We start from the raw sequence: 15,960 nt of genomic DNA, 5'->3' as shown, positions 1-15,960 counted from the left end.
CCCGGCAGGATGGCTTTAACGGGGCTGGGGGAGGCAGCTGCTCGGTACCGGGCTCACAGCCCGGGGGGGACAGAAGGCGGGCAGCCGGCTCTGCGCTGCGCGAGGAGGTGAAGCACGGCCAGGCGAACTGCGCTCCTCCAGGAGCCGGCAGCGGAGAGCTCGGGGCCGGGATCTCCGCCGGCTGCCCCGGGCGGCCCCGGCCCCGCCCCGCCGGTGACACCCCCGTGCTCCCGCCCCTCGCTTCCCGCCCCCCGCCGGTGCGGCGCGGGGGGTGCGGCTGCGCTCGGCTCCGCTCCGCTCGGCCCGGCTCGGCTCTGCCCCGCTCGGCTCGGTTCAGCTCGGCCCGGCTCATCTCGGCTCCGCTCCGCTCGGCCCGGCTCGGCTCATCTGTGCCCAGCTCGGCTCGGCTCGGCTCGGCCCGGTTCATCTCTGTCCCGCTCGGCCCGGTTCAGCTCGGCTCGGCTCGGTTCAGCTCCGCTCGGCTCGGCCCGGCCATGGTGGAGCGCTCGGACGAGGCGCCGCTGCTGTTCTGGGCCGAGGGCCCCGCCGTGTCGGCGCCGCCGCCCGCGGCCGAGCCGGGCGGCAGCGGCAGCGGCAGCGGCGGGCGGCGGCTCGGCGGCGGCTGGAGCGCGGCTCCGTGGGACGGCGAGGGGCCGGCGGAGGCGGCGGGGCCGCCGCGGGCCGAGGCGGAGGAGGACCAGATCGTGGCCGTCTTCGTGGTCACCTTCGACCCCCGCACGGGTGAGCGGCGCCGGGGGCGGGCGGGCCGGGGAGCGGGGGCCGGGCCTGGGGCTCCCGGTGCCGCGGGAGTAAGATGGATGCGGGACTGGGCATCCCTTGGGGAGCGCTCCCCCCGCATCCCGCCTCCCAGGGACCGCTCCTCCCGCCGCGCTGGGGCAGCGTTGCCGGACGCGGGGCCGGGCTGTCCTCTGGCCCCACGGGGGAACGCGGCTGCCGGTGTCGGGACCGCGGGCCGTGGGTAAATGCCGTGGGCGTTTGCCGAAAACGGAGCGCCAGGGGGATTGCTTTTGGTCTCCATCCCGCCTGGAAGAAGTTCTGGCGGGAGGAAGGCGCCGCGGTTGGTGCCGCTCCGAGGAGAGAGAGGGATGGGTGTACGTCTTCCCCACAGCGGGTCACGGCACAGAGAGTTTGTGGGTGGCGCTGGGGCATCCCCTGTGCCCCGCACAGACTTAGGCCGAGCCTCTGCCCAGCGCTGCCTGGAGGGCACCAACCTGTTAGCAGCATCTTGAGAGCATCCTTCTGTCTCCGTGGAGTGGCGCAGACCTGCCCGCAGCTATCGGTGATGGATGGCGTTTGTGGCAGGCGTAAATCCGGCAGGCTCGCAGGGCATGATCACCAGCAGCAGCAGCAGCAGCTGTGTATTTCTTGGTGACCAATGTGTTTGGAGTCTGGCCTCTGGTGGGATCTCTGGGACTAGTGCTTTGAAGGAGTGCTGCGATCCAGGAGGGTAGAGGAGAGGGGCAAGGGAATGTATTTTCCACTTCTCACTGCCTTATCAATCTCTCTCAGTGCTGTTGGACTGTGGTGTTGTATCACTCCTGACAGAGGTTATTAATTTCAAACCTGTAAATCAGCATTTCAGAAAATGTCTTAACTTTGTTTTCCAATCCTGCTGCTCCCACGGTATCCACAAAACAGGATGTTAGGACAGAGATATGAAGTTAGCACCCGCCTTGCCCCTGTGAACACAGGTACTACTGTGCAGAGGAGCCTGGTGTCCTGAGACACACTGTTGGGTCTTTTGGCTGCCAGGCACCGACCTAGGGTTCAAAGGCAAGAAGGAGATATTCAGGAGCCCATTTGCATCCAGATGTGAGAGCGAGCTTCTTTTTCTTCTCTAGACAGGCACTTCCTTCACAGATCCATGGCAAAAGTACTAGGGACAGTAAAGAGGTCTGTAAAGCACAGTGAGATTGGTTCAGTGGGAAGGGAAAGTACCTGCCATCATGCTCACAAGAGGGCCTTGGTAGTGAAGGTTGGATGCTGGTCTTGAACTGAAAATCCTAAGTAGTGAACAGAGTGTAGCCCCTGGTGTGATGTGCTGTCAGCAATGCCCACTGTCAGCATGGCTGCTGTGTCCCAAAACACCCAAGGGCTTTTGAGAAGTTACCCTTTCATACTGCACCAGAGAGAAGTGTATTCAGCCTAGAGGTGAGAGGCTCTTCACTCATAAAAATCTGAAATGAGATTGGATGTCATCTTTCCACCAGGAGACGGAAAATGGAGGTGTTTCTCCTAAGTATTCCAAAACATGAAAGAGTCTGGATGACTGCAGCAACAGCAGGTTGTCTTTCAATCCGACAGCATATGCCTTCTATGACATTGTGAGATTTTCTTGAGAGCTGGCAGAAAATTGAACTTTCTCAGGAGTTTTTCTGAACCAGCTGTTGCTTTGAATGAAGTCCAGGGAAAGTTGGGAAACAGCTCTTCTCACATCTGATGTGCAGTTAATGCTGGGTGTCATCAGCCTTGAAGTAGTCTGTCAGGTCCAGGAAGATTCAGCCTCCTGCTGCTACTCAGCATGATGATAGGACTGTGAGCAATATACCAGCAAATTTCAGCTTTACAGCTGAGGAGAAAAGTGCCCTACAGAGGGTGTGGACTTGGAAAAAGATCATGAAGTTGCAGTGGTGTGAACTTGCTAGAGTCAAAAAGAGAGTATGGTAATTATTGGTCAACCACATCAGATAGTGTGAAGGACTTCTGTACTGTTTGTGGGAGTGTCTGGTCTTTGTGTATGACTTAAAGGAAATCATCCAGTTAGTGTCTGAGCCGGAAACCTGCTTGATCCTGCCCACAAAAAGCACAGCAGACCACCTCTAACAGCTTGCTGAGGCACAGGAACAGCCAAATTTCTACTGGTGGCTATGCAGGTGGTTATGCCAAGTAATGTCTGCTCAACTACAGGCAAGTAGGTGGGCAAGAGAGGTTTTACTGTAGATGGATGAAGTGGCAACTGTGTTAATAAAGAATGTAACAGCTTCCCTCCTAAATTTAGAAGGGCTTGAAGCAGAGGAGCTCAGTGTACAGCAGTGGCAGCCATGAGTTTCCAAAGGTAGGTTATGGGGTTGCCAGGTCACTGTTACAGTTCCGGTGTCCCTGTGACTGTCAACACCCGTGAGTGACTGACGTAAGAGCCAGAGGCAGCTCCTGTATCGCTGCTGTCCTCACCTGCAGCATGGTGAATGAACCCTGTGGCCCTTGAGAAGGAGCTCTCTTTACTGCTGCTCTGGGGCAGCTGATAACAATCACCCTTGTGGAGGTCCCACACAGTCTGTTAGCTGAAAGGGTCGGTAAGTAATGGAGAGAGACAAGGAGAGAAGAGAGGAAAGTAAGGTGTTTTGCACCAGTACACAAAATATTCTGGTTTTCTGTCCCACACTTCTTCCACGGAGGAAACAGAGCAAGTGTAGATGTTTAGGTTACACTTTATGCTTCTCCTGTCCTAGCACAACATGGTAGCATTGCACAGCTGGGGACCCTAAAGCCCTTGGGAAACATCTGATAGTGAGGAGGGCCAGGTGATGACCCCCAAATGCTGGTACCAATGTCTTCTTTGTGGGGATGTGAAAATCCAGTGGAAAGAAAATACAAGGGAAAGAGGAAGAACATCCTTAACTTTGCACACTAGAAAATGAGTGCTGGCTCAGACCTGACCTGAACGTGGGAGATTGCTTCCAGGAGATCACATATGCAGATCTGACTCTCAGCAAAATCACTAGCCTGCTCTCTAATGCTGGGTGACTCTCACTTGGAAAGTTTCCTGTGTGCACGAGAGCCGCTTTCTCCATGGGGAAGGGCAATGCTTCCTGTTTTCCTACAACACTGCTTCCTCCTCCCTCCTCTGGTCTCTCAGGCAGGCTGGCAGTCATATCTCATCTGGGTGAAGTCTCTCCTTTGTTTGCTCTCCTGTTTCGCCAGACCGACTTGCCTACTTTTTAATCTCCGCGTTTGTTCTCTGACTGCCACGTCGCTCGTGTGTTCGTAGGGCACGGTGGCGTGAGGAACAGCCAGGAGCACAGGTGCAGGTTGCTCCTGACAGATCCCAGAAAAAAAAAATAGCTACATGATAGGTGAGCTGGTTCTGAGGTCACATGCTGGGTAAAGATCTGTTTCAAGGCATCCTTTCCTTATTGCTGCTACAGAACAGGCATTGTTTGAGCCATGTCCCCCTCATGTCCCACCTCTGCAGTGGCTGTAACACCTGGCAGTGTTTGTGACTAAACTGAGCAAAGCCAATCTTCCTTTGCTCTTGACGGCACTCTGGCCTATCGATCTGTTAATCTACAGGTAATGACCAATAGGAGATGCTCTGTGAGGCAAGGCTTAAAAGCACATCTGGCCTTAACCACAATTTCGTGGTTATGAGGCAACAGTCTCAGGAGTTGACTTCTGCACACTTTCAAGAAATGGTCTTGCGCCTTTAAAGAGCAAACCAAACAGGCACAGACAAACCCCAAACAACAAAAGCCACCATCTATATATAATCTGCGAGCCCTCCAGGGGAGCGCGCGGGCTGCCATGATGTCACTGGCTCCCTGTGCCAGCCTTTCACACGCCTCAGAGGCCAAGGCACTGCACAGCAGAGCTCTGTGGTTTCTGTGTGACTGCACAGGGCTGTGCTCGGGGTCACGAGGCTGCCGCTGCTCCCCAGCCAGCCCGGCTCTGCGGGAGAGGTCTGCTGGTGCACTGCAAGCGGGCACTTGGATGCACAGCTTCTCCTGTTGCCGTACCTAACGCTGCTGGTTTTATTTGAAGTCCTTGCCAGGCAGGGCTGGGGGAGGTCTACTGAATACAGCATCTATGTGAGAAGAAAAATAGCCTATTTAAATGTCAGTAGCTAAGCCCTATTCCTGTGCAGGCATATACTTGTGCAGTATGAGTAATGAGACAAAAGACAGGCTTCAGAAATGAGGCCTTAGATTTAAATATCTCCAAAAGTCTTGGCTGAGTGTAAGGCCCTTCCAAATGTACGCTGTCCATGCAAGCACAGCTGGAATGCTCACCCCAAAGAGCAGGGGAAGGAGTGAACCAGTAGGAAGCACCTTTGTGCTGCATCTGCCATTGCATTATCATGAAGAATTTTGTGGTTTTTTGTCTCATTTTTAAAACTAAGCCACATGACTCCAAATGCTGTGGGCAGACTGACAGAGAACAGAAATTTGGTGGGTAAATCTGGAGCACATCTCAGTGCAGTGGGAATGTCCAGGTGAGCAGGTTGGGCTCTGAAGTGCTGGCATGGGAAAGTAAGAGAAATCACCCCTTTTTTTGGTCCATGGTAAACTTGCTGGACCTCATTTGCTTTAGGGACATTTTGTGACTTCTCTGATATCATCTGTTCCAGGATCAAGCTCCTCAGGTGGCCTTTTCCCCTGAACAACTGCTTTCTTTGTGGCTGGGTTGGTAGGTGACAGATGTTTGCTGATCTTGATCTAGCTTGTAATTTATGTACTTTTTTTGTTGGCTATTCTAGCATACACAAACACATTGCAGTACTTGGATCACCTCAGCCTCCATACAAAGCTTCAGCTAACACCTCCTTTACTAAAGAAAATAGGAGAGATTTCAGGGAAGAAGTGATGACTTGGATGATGGCTTAGGGGTTTCTGTTTGACCAGGCCTGCCGAGCACAGGCAAAGAACAATATTGGTGGTGGTGTGAGCTATCCTAGAAACTCATCCTAAAGAGCAACAGTCTGTCCTTTGGTTCTTTTGGTATGGGATGGATACTTGTGTAGACCGAAGTTTATCCACCATCAGGTAAAATCATAGCTGCTCTGTGACTAAGCTTATCAAGAATAAACCCAAAAAATAGCACTAGCTTCAGAAATGTCCTGAAGTGTCTGTGTGTTGTGCTACAACAAGTAACACTGGCAAGAGATATGTGAAATACTGTATGTCACCTACTGTCTGTGACAATTTAGGAGTTTAGGAGTTGTGTTAGGGCATTGTTAGAGGTGTCCCAGAGTTAGAAAAGCAGCAACTTGCTGTTGATGATGTATGTATTTTAGAAACGAGTACTGTATTCAAGCTTACCCAAATTAATATGCTTCTCTGCAGGCAACATGGTGGAATGGTGTTTACCTCAAGATATAGATTTGGAAGGTGTGGAATTCAAATCCATGGCAAGTGGGTCCCACAAAATCCAGTCAGATTTCATGTGAGTACATCTGAGCTGTATTACTTCTTCCTTTCTCAGCTGTGCATCTACACCACCAGCTCTTAATTCAGAACATGCAAGAAAAGTGCCATCTAAGAAGCTAGGGTCCTGCAGAAACTTGCTTGCTAAACTTTCTACCTGAGTCAAAGATACTTTTCAGACACTTTCAGTATCATAGTAAGTACCAGCTACCTGCAGGGATCTGCTGTATGACTGCTTTGCCTATGGAAGCCAACTGGGGCAGGCCAGCTTCTCACTGGTGTGCAAATTTTAATTTTAATTTACTGGACAAATGATCTGCACTGCCACTATTGAGACTGTCAGCAGAGGCCTAGGGTGAAGGGCAAGGAACGGCAGAACTGAAATGGGAAGGATTTTGCAGCAACAGGACTAGGAAAAATGTTCTTAACCCTGCCAGGGCTTTTGGTTCCTTTAAATGTTATGAAGAGGTCTTGCTCACTTTCTTCTTTGCTAGCTCCTTCAGTGGAAACACATAAGAGAGGAATTTTCTGCATTCTGCTAACCCAGTGTTGCAATGCAGCAATGTTTTGCAATGAACTGCATTGTCACAATTCCTTTTGGTCAGGAATAACAGTTACTTTCTTAAAGGCATGTGAACTGAACCTTTGCAGTCAGATAATCAGAGTGTGCTTCAACATGCTGGCACCTAAAATATGACCAGGTAGCTGTACTGTACTCAGAACTGCACTCACTGCAGGCTTCCTCCTTGGAGGAAGGGCTCTGCACTGACTGAATCATGCATTCTGTTGGTCTTCCTTCCAAGTTATTTATTTGCATTCCTTACTGGCCTGTGACATGGCTGGTAAGGGCTTTAGTGGGAACTCCTGGGAACTCTTCCCTAAAACATTTTGTCTTGCTACTGAGAAGACTGGAGCATCCAAGGCCTGTCCTCAGCCCTTCAGCTAGCAGGGTGGGATTTCAGGGAGTTCTTTAGAGAAGAAAATATGTTCCCAAATCAGTAATTTAACACTCAGTTACCTTTATTTCTCCTTCTTTCCTCTTTTTAACATTAACCCTTCTGTCAAACCTTTGTCTCCAGTTATTTCCGGAAAGGGCTGTGTTTTGGCCTGGCCTGCTTTGCCAACATGCCTGTGGAGAGCGAGTTAGAGCGTGGTGCCCGCATGAAGTCCGTGGGCATCCTCTCCCCTTCCTACACACTGCTGTATAGGTACATGCACTTCCTGGAGAACCAGGTCAGGTAAGTTCCCTTGGGAATGAGCCTGGCCATTCCTCACCTGGGAGAGGTAATATTCCTTCTATGGAAAGCAGTTTTAGGCAAGTGAGAATTCAGTGGCAATGCTCTGCTGTGATTTCCTTGACTGGCTATTTCTCCAAGAAGTATTACAGGTTCACAGTGTGAAGGAGACAAGGAACTGATTAGCAGCAGTCTGTTCCTTTCTAACAGTCTAGTTAAATGCTACCCAAACCCTAGTTATTGTGGCAGACATAAGTGTCACAGGGAGAGTTGAGAGAACAAGAAGTTTCCCTTTTCACCTTCTGAAAACCATTTTACTAGGTGCTTACAAAAGGCTTCTAATTGTGTAATGGTGATCCTGGCTAGCTGTGTGCTTCAGTTGTATTGAGTGGATCCAGCAGTGAAAATGGTGATGGTAGAAAAGAAAACTGTTCCTTGCTGAGTGTATTTAAAACAGGACCAGTACTATGCACACCCCAGGTTGCTGTCTGTGTCAGTCCCATGTGCATTCTCTGGCTGCACTGAGAGCTGGTAGTCCTCATGTTTGTTCAGCCCTCCTGGATGAGAGTCTGTGCAACTGAGGCACCCAGGATCCCTTTTAGCTGGGAGAGCAGGTGTTTGCTGGGGGCGAGGCACTAAACAAATAGTCTGGAGACACTACAAATCTCTCCTTTTTTCCTTTCTTTTCCAGACACCAGCTGGAGATGCCAGGGCACTACTCCCATCTAGAGGCATTCTATGATGACAAGAAAGGAGTTCTCCCTGATAGCAAGGGCACCCCCAGCTCTCAGCAACCTGTCCACTGGCTGCCTTCCATCCACAGATACATGTACCCAGAGATGAAGGTGAGGCAGGTGCCTGAAGCCTGCAGGAATGGGCAAAGGGCTGCTGCTCCTTGCTGGTGCCTCATACTCCTTTATGTAAGCAGTCACTCCTCCGCTTTGTAGGCTGCTTTAGATAAGATTTTGTTTCTTGGACCGTTGCAAGCTGCGTGCTGGTCTTGCTCCCACATTTAGACTTAGCATCTGTGCATGTGTCCCTGTTTCACCTCTGAGCTGTTTTCTTCCCTTTCGCTCCACCTGCAGATCACACACCCTGCTGGCTGTATGTCTCAGTTCATCAAATTCTTCGGTGAGCAGATCCTCGTCCTCTGGAAGTTTGCCCTGCTGCGCAAGCGCATACTGATATTTTCACCACCCCCAGTTGGAGTTGTCTGCTATAGAGGTATGTTTCCAGGGACACTGCAGAGCTCCAATCTAGTAGGCTGAAGCATTGCAGAAATGCCCATGAGTACTAAGGGGAAAGACATCAGGCAGGTCTTCAAAATCCATTCTGACCGTGCTTTGTGAAGATACCGCTCAGTCTGCATTTACACGTTTCCTACCAAATGCTTTTCTTCAGGCCTCGTGAGTAAGGACACATCTGGCACTGTCAAACTCAGTTCCTGTCAGCACAGGACAATAAGAGCACTGACTGAATTTGTGGATTCTAGAATGTTGGATTCCTATGGGAGAACTGATTATTTCCTATGCAAAACAGGATGTCATCACTTGAGAAGTTCTGGTGTTCAAGGGCATTTCAGAGCTCTGACCATTGTTTTCATAGAGGCCTGTGGGAGAACTGGGCAAGTGGGGTTCAGAGTGCCCATGAGGGCAACCAAAAGCATCTCAGGATGTCCTTCTCTTGTCCACAGTGTATTGCTGCTGTTGCCTTGCAAATGTTTCTCTGCCTGGTCTTGGAGGAACTGTCCCAGAGTCCAAACCATTCTTCTATGTGAATGTGGCAGACATAGAAATGCTGGAGACAGAAGTATCATATGTGGCCTGTAAGTATGATGGATTAGGCATGATGTTTTTAGCTTCAGGCTGCAAAATGTCTTGAGACACCAGACTGTGGAATAGAACTGATGAGAAATAGGTTGTGCATAGAATGACTAACTATGCAAGCAGGAGAGAACAGTTGGTCTGCTGGGAAAGCAACATGCTGCTCTGAAAATCTTCTCTGATTTTGGCAGGTACAACAGAAAAGATCTTTGAGCAGAAGCGGGATCTCTATGATGTCTATGTGGACAACCAGAATGTGAAGACGCATCACGAACATCTGCAACCACTCCTGAAAATTAACAATGCTGACAAGGAGAAGTACCGACGGCTCAATGACCAAAGGTAATCACAGACACCTGGGTGGTCCTGATAGGAGACATGGAATAAAGAAGACCCTGTTCCTTTGTACTTTCCTCCTTGTAGTATTTTCAAAATATCCCACTGGTTCAGCTAATCTCTTGAAGATTCTGGTTATCTCATAAAGCTTTCAGGTTCACAGTAGGTGTGTGCAATTAACCTGTCTCCCTCTCTCAGGCAGATGTTAATGTATTCTCAAGAAGTGGGTGAAGATTGCAGCTCCTGTGAAGAGGACCTTTTCATCTTGTGAGTGGCTACCTCTAATACTTAGTTGGACACTGCTAGTTTTGGGGAGCCTCTTGCATTCATTTTGTGTTGCACTGTTTGGCATATTATGAAACAGTGTGTTTGAAATAATTCCATAGTCAGGTTTCTTCCTCTAGGGCTCCAAAAAAGAGACTGGCTCTCTCCCTCTTCAGATCATTTTCCTTTCATTTTGAGAAGCCAAAATGCAGTATCCACTGGGGTTGCTTATGTGCTGGGAGGGAGAAGTGAATTTTAAAAATACAATTAGAGATGTAAGAATGCCCTGGCAAACCTAAGCACCATAGGATTTTTCTTGCCAGAACATTTGGCTCTGGAAAGCACAATGTTTGTGGGAAAGAGGCAGTGTACCATGCTGGGGGTTGGTACAGTGTGGAGATATGACCTGCATGTGAAGGACTGGCCCACTGATGTAGCTGACTTCATACCTGGCAATCATAGGAACCAGAACTGGGTGCAGAGTAGGAGGTACAGAATTAGATAAATAACACGTCTACCACCTCTGAAGCCCTTCACTGCCTGTTGCTATTCACACTCTGCAGCAGGTGAGAAGTAAATGGCATGAAACTGTGTGAAGGGCTGTCAGGGCAGAGCTCTGATTGTTGAGCTTCACAGGTGTAGCCAGAGCTCTTCCTGAACAGCTTTGAGTGTTTCTAGGAAAACAACAGGTAAGGAGTAGCGCTCACCGGTGTGCTCTGCACCAGTAATGGAGAATTTATTTACCCACGAGCTTATCAGATGGGTGAGAACATTCTTTCCTCCTTTACATTATGGGAGCTGTAGGTGTGATGTACCTGCTTGGTGACCACAGAACACACTTTAGCTGGTAACTGGCTTCTTCTGAGGGAAATGCCACCCACAGCTGGGAGCACCACTGTCAATTAAAAGCTACTGCTTTATCTTTGTTTATTCTGAGTCACGCATAGAGTGAATGGAAAAGTAGTACAGCATCACCTAACAAAGTGGGATCCCTGGCTGAAGGGGGTTAAATGCAGTTCTGGGGCTCTGCTGCCTGTTTGGTAAATGCACTGTCGTTTTGAAGGTCCAATGCAATTGCTTTCCCTGACTTTACCCCGTAGGTTTTTCATGGAGCAGAACAACCGCATATTCCAGACGCTGATGGAGGTGTCAGCCAGCCAGGACAAGACACTGACAGCCGACCACGCACGAGGCATGGGCCTGGATCCCCAAGGGGATCGAAGTTTCCTTATGGACCTCCTGGAAGTGTATGGCATTGATGTTATGCTAGTCATTGACAACCCCTGCTGCACTTAAACCAAGGGCAAGAGAGATGGGGAGCAAAGATCACTTTTTAAAGACTACCAGACATTGCTTAGGAGGATCACTGGAACTCACCACAGCCACAGTTATTTAATAACTTTATATGGAGAGTATTTATAATTTTTAAACAAAATGTGATTTTATTTTCTCACACTCCACTTCCCAGTGAGTACCTGCTCTAGGGTTCCTTTTGGTTTTGTCTCCCATTCCCTTTCATTTGTGTTTTTCGTTTTGTCTAGCTAGGACCAGTGGCACCTTTGCACCAAACCTCACTGTTGCCAGTGATAGCTAGGTTTTGGCCTAGCCTGGATACCTGAAGGCTGATGACTTCAGGAAAGCACTTTGTTTGATGACAACCAATGTGAAATGCTATAACTGAGCTTTCAGACTTGGCTGGAAAATCCTCCTAACAACTCCCCCTTCCACTTGGGGACTGAAGAGGGCTTCAGCACAGCCCAGTCTCATAAATAGCTCCTACCAAGTTTATTGGTGGGGACAGTTCAACCAGCGATAAGAACCAGGACTCCTTTAAACACTCCTCACCCATCTTGAAGGTGAATTGGAGTAAAGCCACCCTTCCTTGTAAATGGCAGAAGCAAGTTTGGGATCGGGGACGCTACAGGATCTTATGACTTTGCTTACTGGAGCAGCACGGTTTCACTTCCAGCACCTGAGATGGTCTAAACTGGCAGAGACTGCATCTATCTATCTCATAGCTGGAGAAGAGCACCCTCTCTTCCTCAATCCATCCCACCAGCTCCTCTGGTTTTTAGTTGCATCACAGCTGCTGCTTTGGTTTAAAATCTTCAAACCAGCAAGATGGTCTCCCATTTAACAGGGACCAACGCCACTGAGCCACTTTGCAGTCACTTTGTTTTCCAGCCTCAGCTTGGATGGTGCTGGGCTGGAAGGGGTAGAACAAGTATGCTTTAACTAGTGTCACTAGCCCTTCCTTTGTAGCTGATGGGACTTGTTGCTCCTTTGCTTTAGCACTGTCTGCTAATCCTCCTTTTGTTGAGCCTTCAGCACTGCCTGTTGCTTTCCATGTGAGACAGAGAACTACCTTTCAGCTGGAACAACTGAAGTTTGCAGGAGGTTCCCTTGGAGTTTTGTATTCTTAACTGGCACAGCTACTAGGAGCAATGTTTAAAAGCAAGTCTTTTTTTTCTGGGTAGAGCTGCAGAACCAGATGAAACAGGTATTTTCTTATGCTGTGGACAGAACAGGATTCAGTTCCTGAAGGACTGACTAGTCATTACTTCCAGAAAGGCTACCCCAGTAAAGAGTAATCCCTTTGCCATGCAAAATCCAAGAATGGTACTGTGGGTTCTAGGTGTCACATACAGCTTTGCCCCAAATCCTTCAGCCAATAGCAGTATCAGCTTTAAGCTTACTGTTCTTCCTGAACTGTGGCTATAGCTGATGAATTGCTGCTTCTAGTTACAGATTTCAGCACCCTTGGAGGCTCTCTGTGCATTGTAGGAATGCAAACTGTAGCTGATGTACTAGCTGATTGTCCTAGCATTTTATAGGATGAGACAGAGCCTGAACCACTGAGATCTCACCCACACAAAAGCAGGCAAGCACCTTTTTGAAACAGGTGAAACAAATGTTCTCCAAGCATACCCTCTGTGGATTGTCTCCCTCTGGAAGGGAGGAGGCAATTGCTCCTGCAATTTGCCTGTCTCTGAGCACTCACTGCTCTGGCAGCTTTTTCAAGGCTTTGGATGTTTTTGTAGAGAAATATGCTGTTGTTCATACTGTCAGTTGCTCACAACAATTGTAACATCATCATACTTAGAAGGGTGGGGAAAAATATGTAGAAAGAGGTAAGAACAGCTGAGTATCATTTAATGGAAAGACTGATCTCTTTTCCTTTAGAAATAGCTTTGTTATTAAATTGACATCTGAAGTATAAAAGTGGCCAACAACCTGCACACTTTTTCTCTAACTTCCACTTCAGTTTTAACATGCTGTCTGTAGTGACGATCCCTGAGGAAGTACAGCTGAGCTGCCCTTGTATTGCTGTCACTTCTTCAGACATAAAAAGAAAAAAAAACAGAACTGAAACTAGTAGTCTCTAGCAATTTCTCCGCTCACTTTCTTGAAGGTTTGCTAAATAGTTTAGCTGTGGTCAGTTGTTAATGACTTTCTATTCTCTTTGTGAGTAGTTCTTTTGCTAAACTAAACAGAAACAAACCTTTGAGTTAACATTGAAATTTTACAGTCACAACAGCCAGAGGCTTTCTAACACCCTGCATTTAGAGCACAATGTTGTTTACAAGTCCTGTAGACAGCACTGCCAGAGCCCACCAAGCAGAAGCTCCTGAAATTCCTATTTGACATTTACTAAACCTCTACTTTCCAGAAATTAGGTCTTCAGTTGTCAGCAGTAACATGGGTGAAGCACCTACAGTACAGATTACTGTAGAAGTAGCATCTATGTGCTACATCCAGTGGGATGGCTGCAGCCTATTTTGTTCTTCCTTGTAATTTTGCATCCTAACAAGTCTTTCTTGGCAGACAGCTACTACAGAAGTCAGAAGTTGTCCTACAGAAAACAGAAAAAGACTTTCCTCTCCTAACCCTTCCTTATTTGATTAGCTGTAAAAGTGCTTTCACCTGCACTCCTTTTCTAAAAGACACTGCTTTTATTTTTGTCACATGTGAAAAGTCCCAGAGAAGCGGGCAATGGGTACATAATAGAAACAAATTGTTATAAGCTGGGACATGAAGGACTGTTCTGTGGAACCAGTTTAACTAAGTCTTATCTTTCCAGGAGATTATTCAAGCTAAAACAGTTATATGCAGATACTCAAAATCCCCTCCTAGGCACTCAGTTGGTGCTTTGTTGCATACTACCAGCTGGGAGCCATCTGCTTGGGCATGTTTTGAAAAAGAGGGAGGAAAGTGTGCCTAAGATAAGGGTATTGCTGATTTCTCTTCTCCCTTTGAAGTACTTTGCCTTTACAGTGGTGCCTTCAGTTTCTTGGGTGTAATGTCTCTGGTCACTTGCTGTGATCAGAGCCCAGGTTTGAATGGTGGTTACAGTAACCAGGTCTATGCTGTGCCTCAGTGTGTTCTCCAAAACAAGTCCTTCATTAGCCAGTGCAGGTTCTCAGCTGGTACATACTTAACCAGGAGAACAAGAGCTTCCTAACTGCATCTTAACTCAAGCTGCACTAGAAATGTGTAATCAAGCAATGAATTATTACTACTTGTACTATCTGCATCAAAGGGTAAAGCTTATGAGAGACATAAAAGCTCAGTTTTCAATCTGAACAAGCAACACCATGCCAGACATTTAAATCATCCAAGAGTCTTCTCACTGCAAGGTTAGGCCAAGCTGCATAGAGCCAATAAAGAACTATAATGGATACTAAGAAGAAAGGCACTTTATGGAATCAGAATTCAGATTTGTCTTACAGCCATGCTACTTACCGTCTTTTCTAGCATACACAAGGTACTTACTGCAGTGTATCTTACAGCCAATGGTCATGGCTGTCACAGGAGCTGAGCTTGCCTGTCCACCGTCCTTATTCCATCACCTTTTCAAGTAGCTCCCTGTACAGGCTATTCAGTAAAGCAGGGTTATGGTGATACCCCATTTTAGCACCTGTCAAAATTAATGAGCAAAAGGCTGGGAGTAGCTGTGGCCCTCCTGGCCACAGGCTATGCTAGGGACAGGCATGCTTCACTCTGGGAGGTGGAAAGACAGTGGCTCCTGGAATACCAGGGCAAGAGCACTCTATCATAAAGCAAAATTCTAGGTACAAAGCATGCACACTAACCCAAATTCTCATCCTGGCCATTACTTCTAAGTTAGTTGCTGTCTTCTTCCCATCTTCCCAAAACTAGTGGTGTAGTGATTATGGGGAAAGACAGCATAAATGTCTTTTATGAGGGACTGGAATGTATAGACTTAACAGTGTGATCTGTCTGAAACAGGGTACTAAATGCCTGTGAACCAGGATTTTAGATCTTGGTTAATGCAACATGCCATTCAAATGAGAATGTTTAAATGTGATCAAAATAAACAGGTGCCTTGAGGTGGTCCATCATTAGATTGTTATCCTTCCTTTTTATTTATCTTACAGTATTGTAAGCCCTTCTTGAATGGACTGTAAGTTGAAGCCAGGATAAATGTGTTCATGAGTGGGACCTAGGATTCTACTCCTCCTTCCTGTTTTGGAGTTTGTACAAAGAAAGTTTTTTGTGTCGCTGTCAGACAGAACTGAGTCCTTTTCCCAACACTGTACATAGTGGGTTTCAGCCCCTGCCTATTTTATGTAGTTCCTATCTCACACCTCTCCTCTGAATGTCACAATTCAGAGGTCTAGAATTACCATATACTGGAAGAACTCTGAACTGAGAGGAAGGAGAAAATTACTTGAATGCTATTTATACAAGTTACTCAACTTATGCCAATATGAGTATTTAAATACCAGCCTGTGTCTCAGATGATCCTTGGTACTTTAACATCAAAACAGCATCAGCAATACCAATTCTGAAGGGATCTCTTGGTTACCCTCAGGCAAAGAATCACATTGCAATGGGAGCTATGGAAGAGAATTAGTAATTTTCCCTGTAAAATGGTACAGATGAACAAGGAGCCAGTTTTCACCATCTCACCCCTTGCTACAACCTAGGCTGGTTGTAATTCTAACAGCTCTGATGTTGTTTGCATCTTGCAGATGTGTGGTTGCTCCCATAGACCTGTGGCTCTGTAGAGAAACTGCTTACTAAAAACATGGGTATTTTTTAATACAATTAAAGCTTACCTTTTTGAAATGGCTGCTGCCTTGTCTTTCCGGCCACTGGAGAAAAAACACATTGCTG

At 47.7% G+C, this 15,960-nt stretch overlaps 1 protein-coding gene across 1 annotated transcript; it reads left to right on the top strand.

Annotated features, from left to right (window-relative positions):
• Positions 1–494: 494 nt before the first annotated feature.
• LOC131572831 (DENN domain-containing protein 11-like) lies at positions 495–15,912 on the top strand. Its single transcript, XM_058826214.1, has 9 exons — positions 495–741; positions 6,081–6,180; positions 7,241–7,399; positions 8,088–8,241; positions 8,482–8,620; positions 9,090–9,221; positions 9,411–9,561; positions 9,754–9,822; positions 10,920–15,912. The coding sequence occupies exons 1-9, from the start codon at positions 495–497 to the stop codon at positions 11,113–11,115; spliced, it is 1,347 nt and encodes a 448-aa protein (XP_058682197.1). The 3' UTR covers positions 11,116–15,912.
• Positions 15,913–15,960: the final 48 nt, after the last annotated feature.

Source organism: Poecile atricapillus, chromosome Z (assembly GCF_030490865.1).
Source record: "Poecile atricapillus isolate bPoeAtr1 chromosome Z, bPoeAtr1.hap1, whole genome shotgun sequence".
Taxonomy (NCBI): Eukaryota; Metazoa; Chordata; class Aves; order Passeriformes; family Paridae; genus Poecile; species Poecile atricapillus.
This window is presented reverse-complemented; position numbering and strand designations above follow the sequence as displayed.

Coding starts and splice junctions, on each gene's coding strand:
- LOC131572831 (XM_058826214.1), top strand. CDS start 495: ATGGTGGAGCGCTCGGACGAGGCGCCGCTGCTGTTCTGGGCCGAGGGC. Junction 742..6,080: donor CACCTTCGACCCCCGCACGG/GTGAGCGGCGCC, acceptor GCTTCTCTGCAG/GCAACATGGTGGAATGGTGT. Junction 7,400..8,087: donor TTCCTGGAGAACCAGGTCAG/GTAAGTTCCCTT, acceptor TTTCTTTTCCAG/ACACCAGCTGGAGATGCCAG.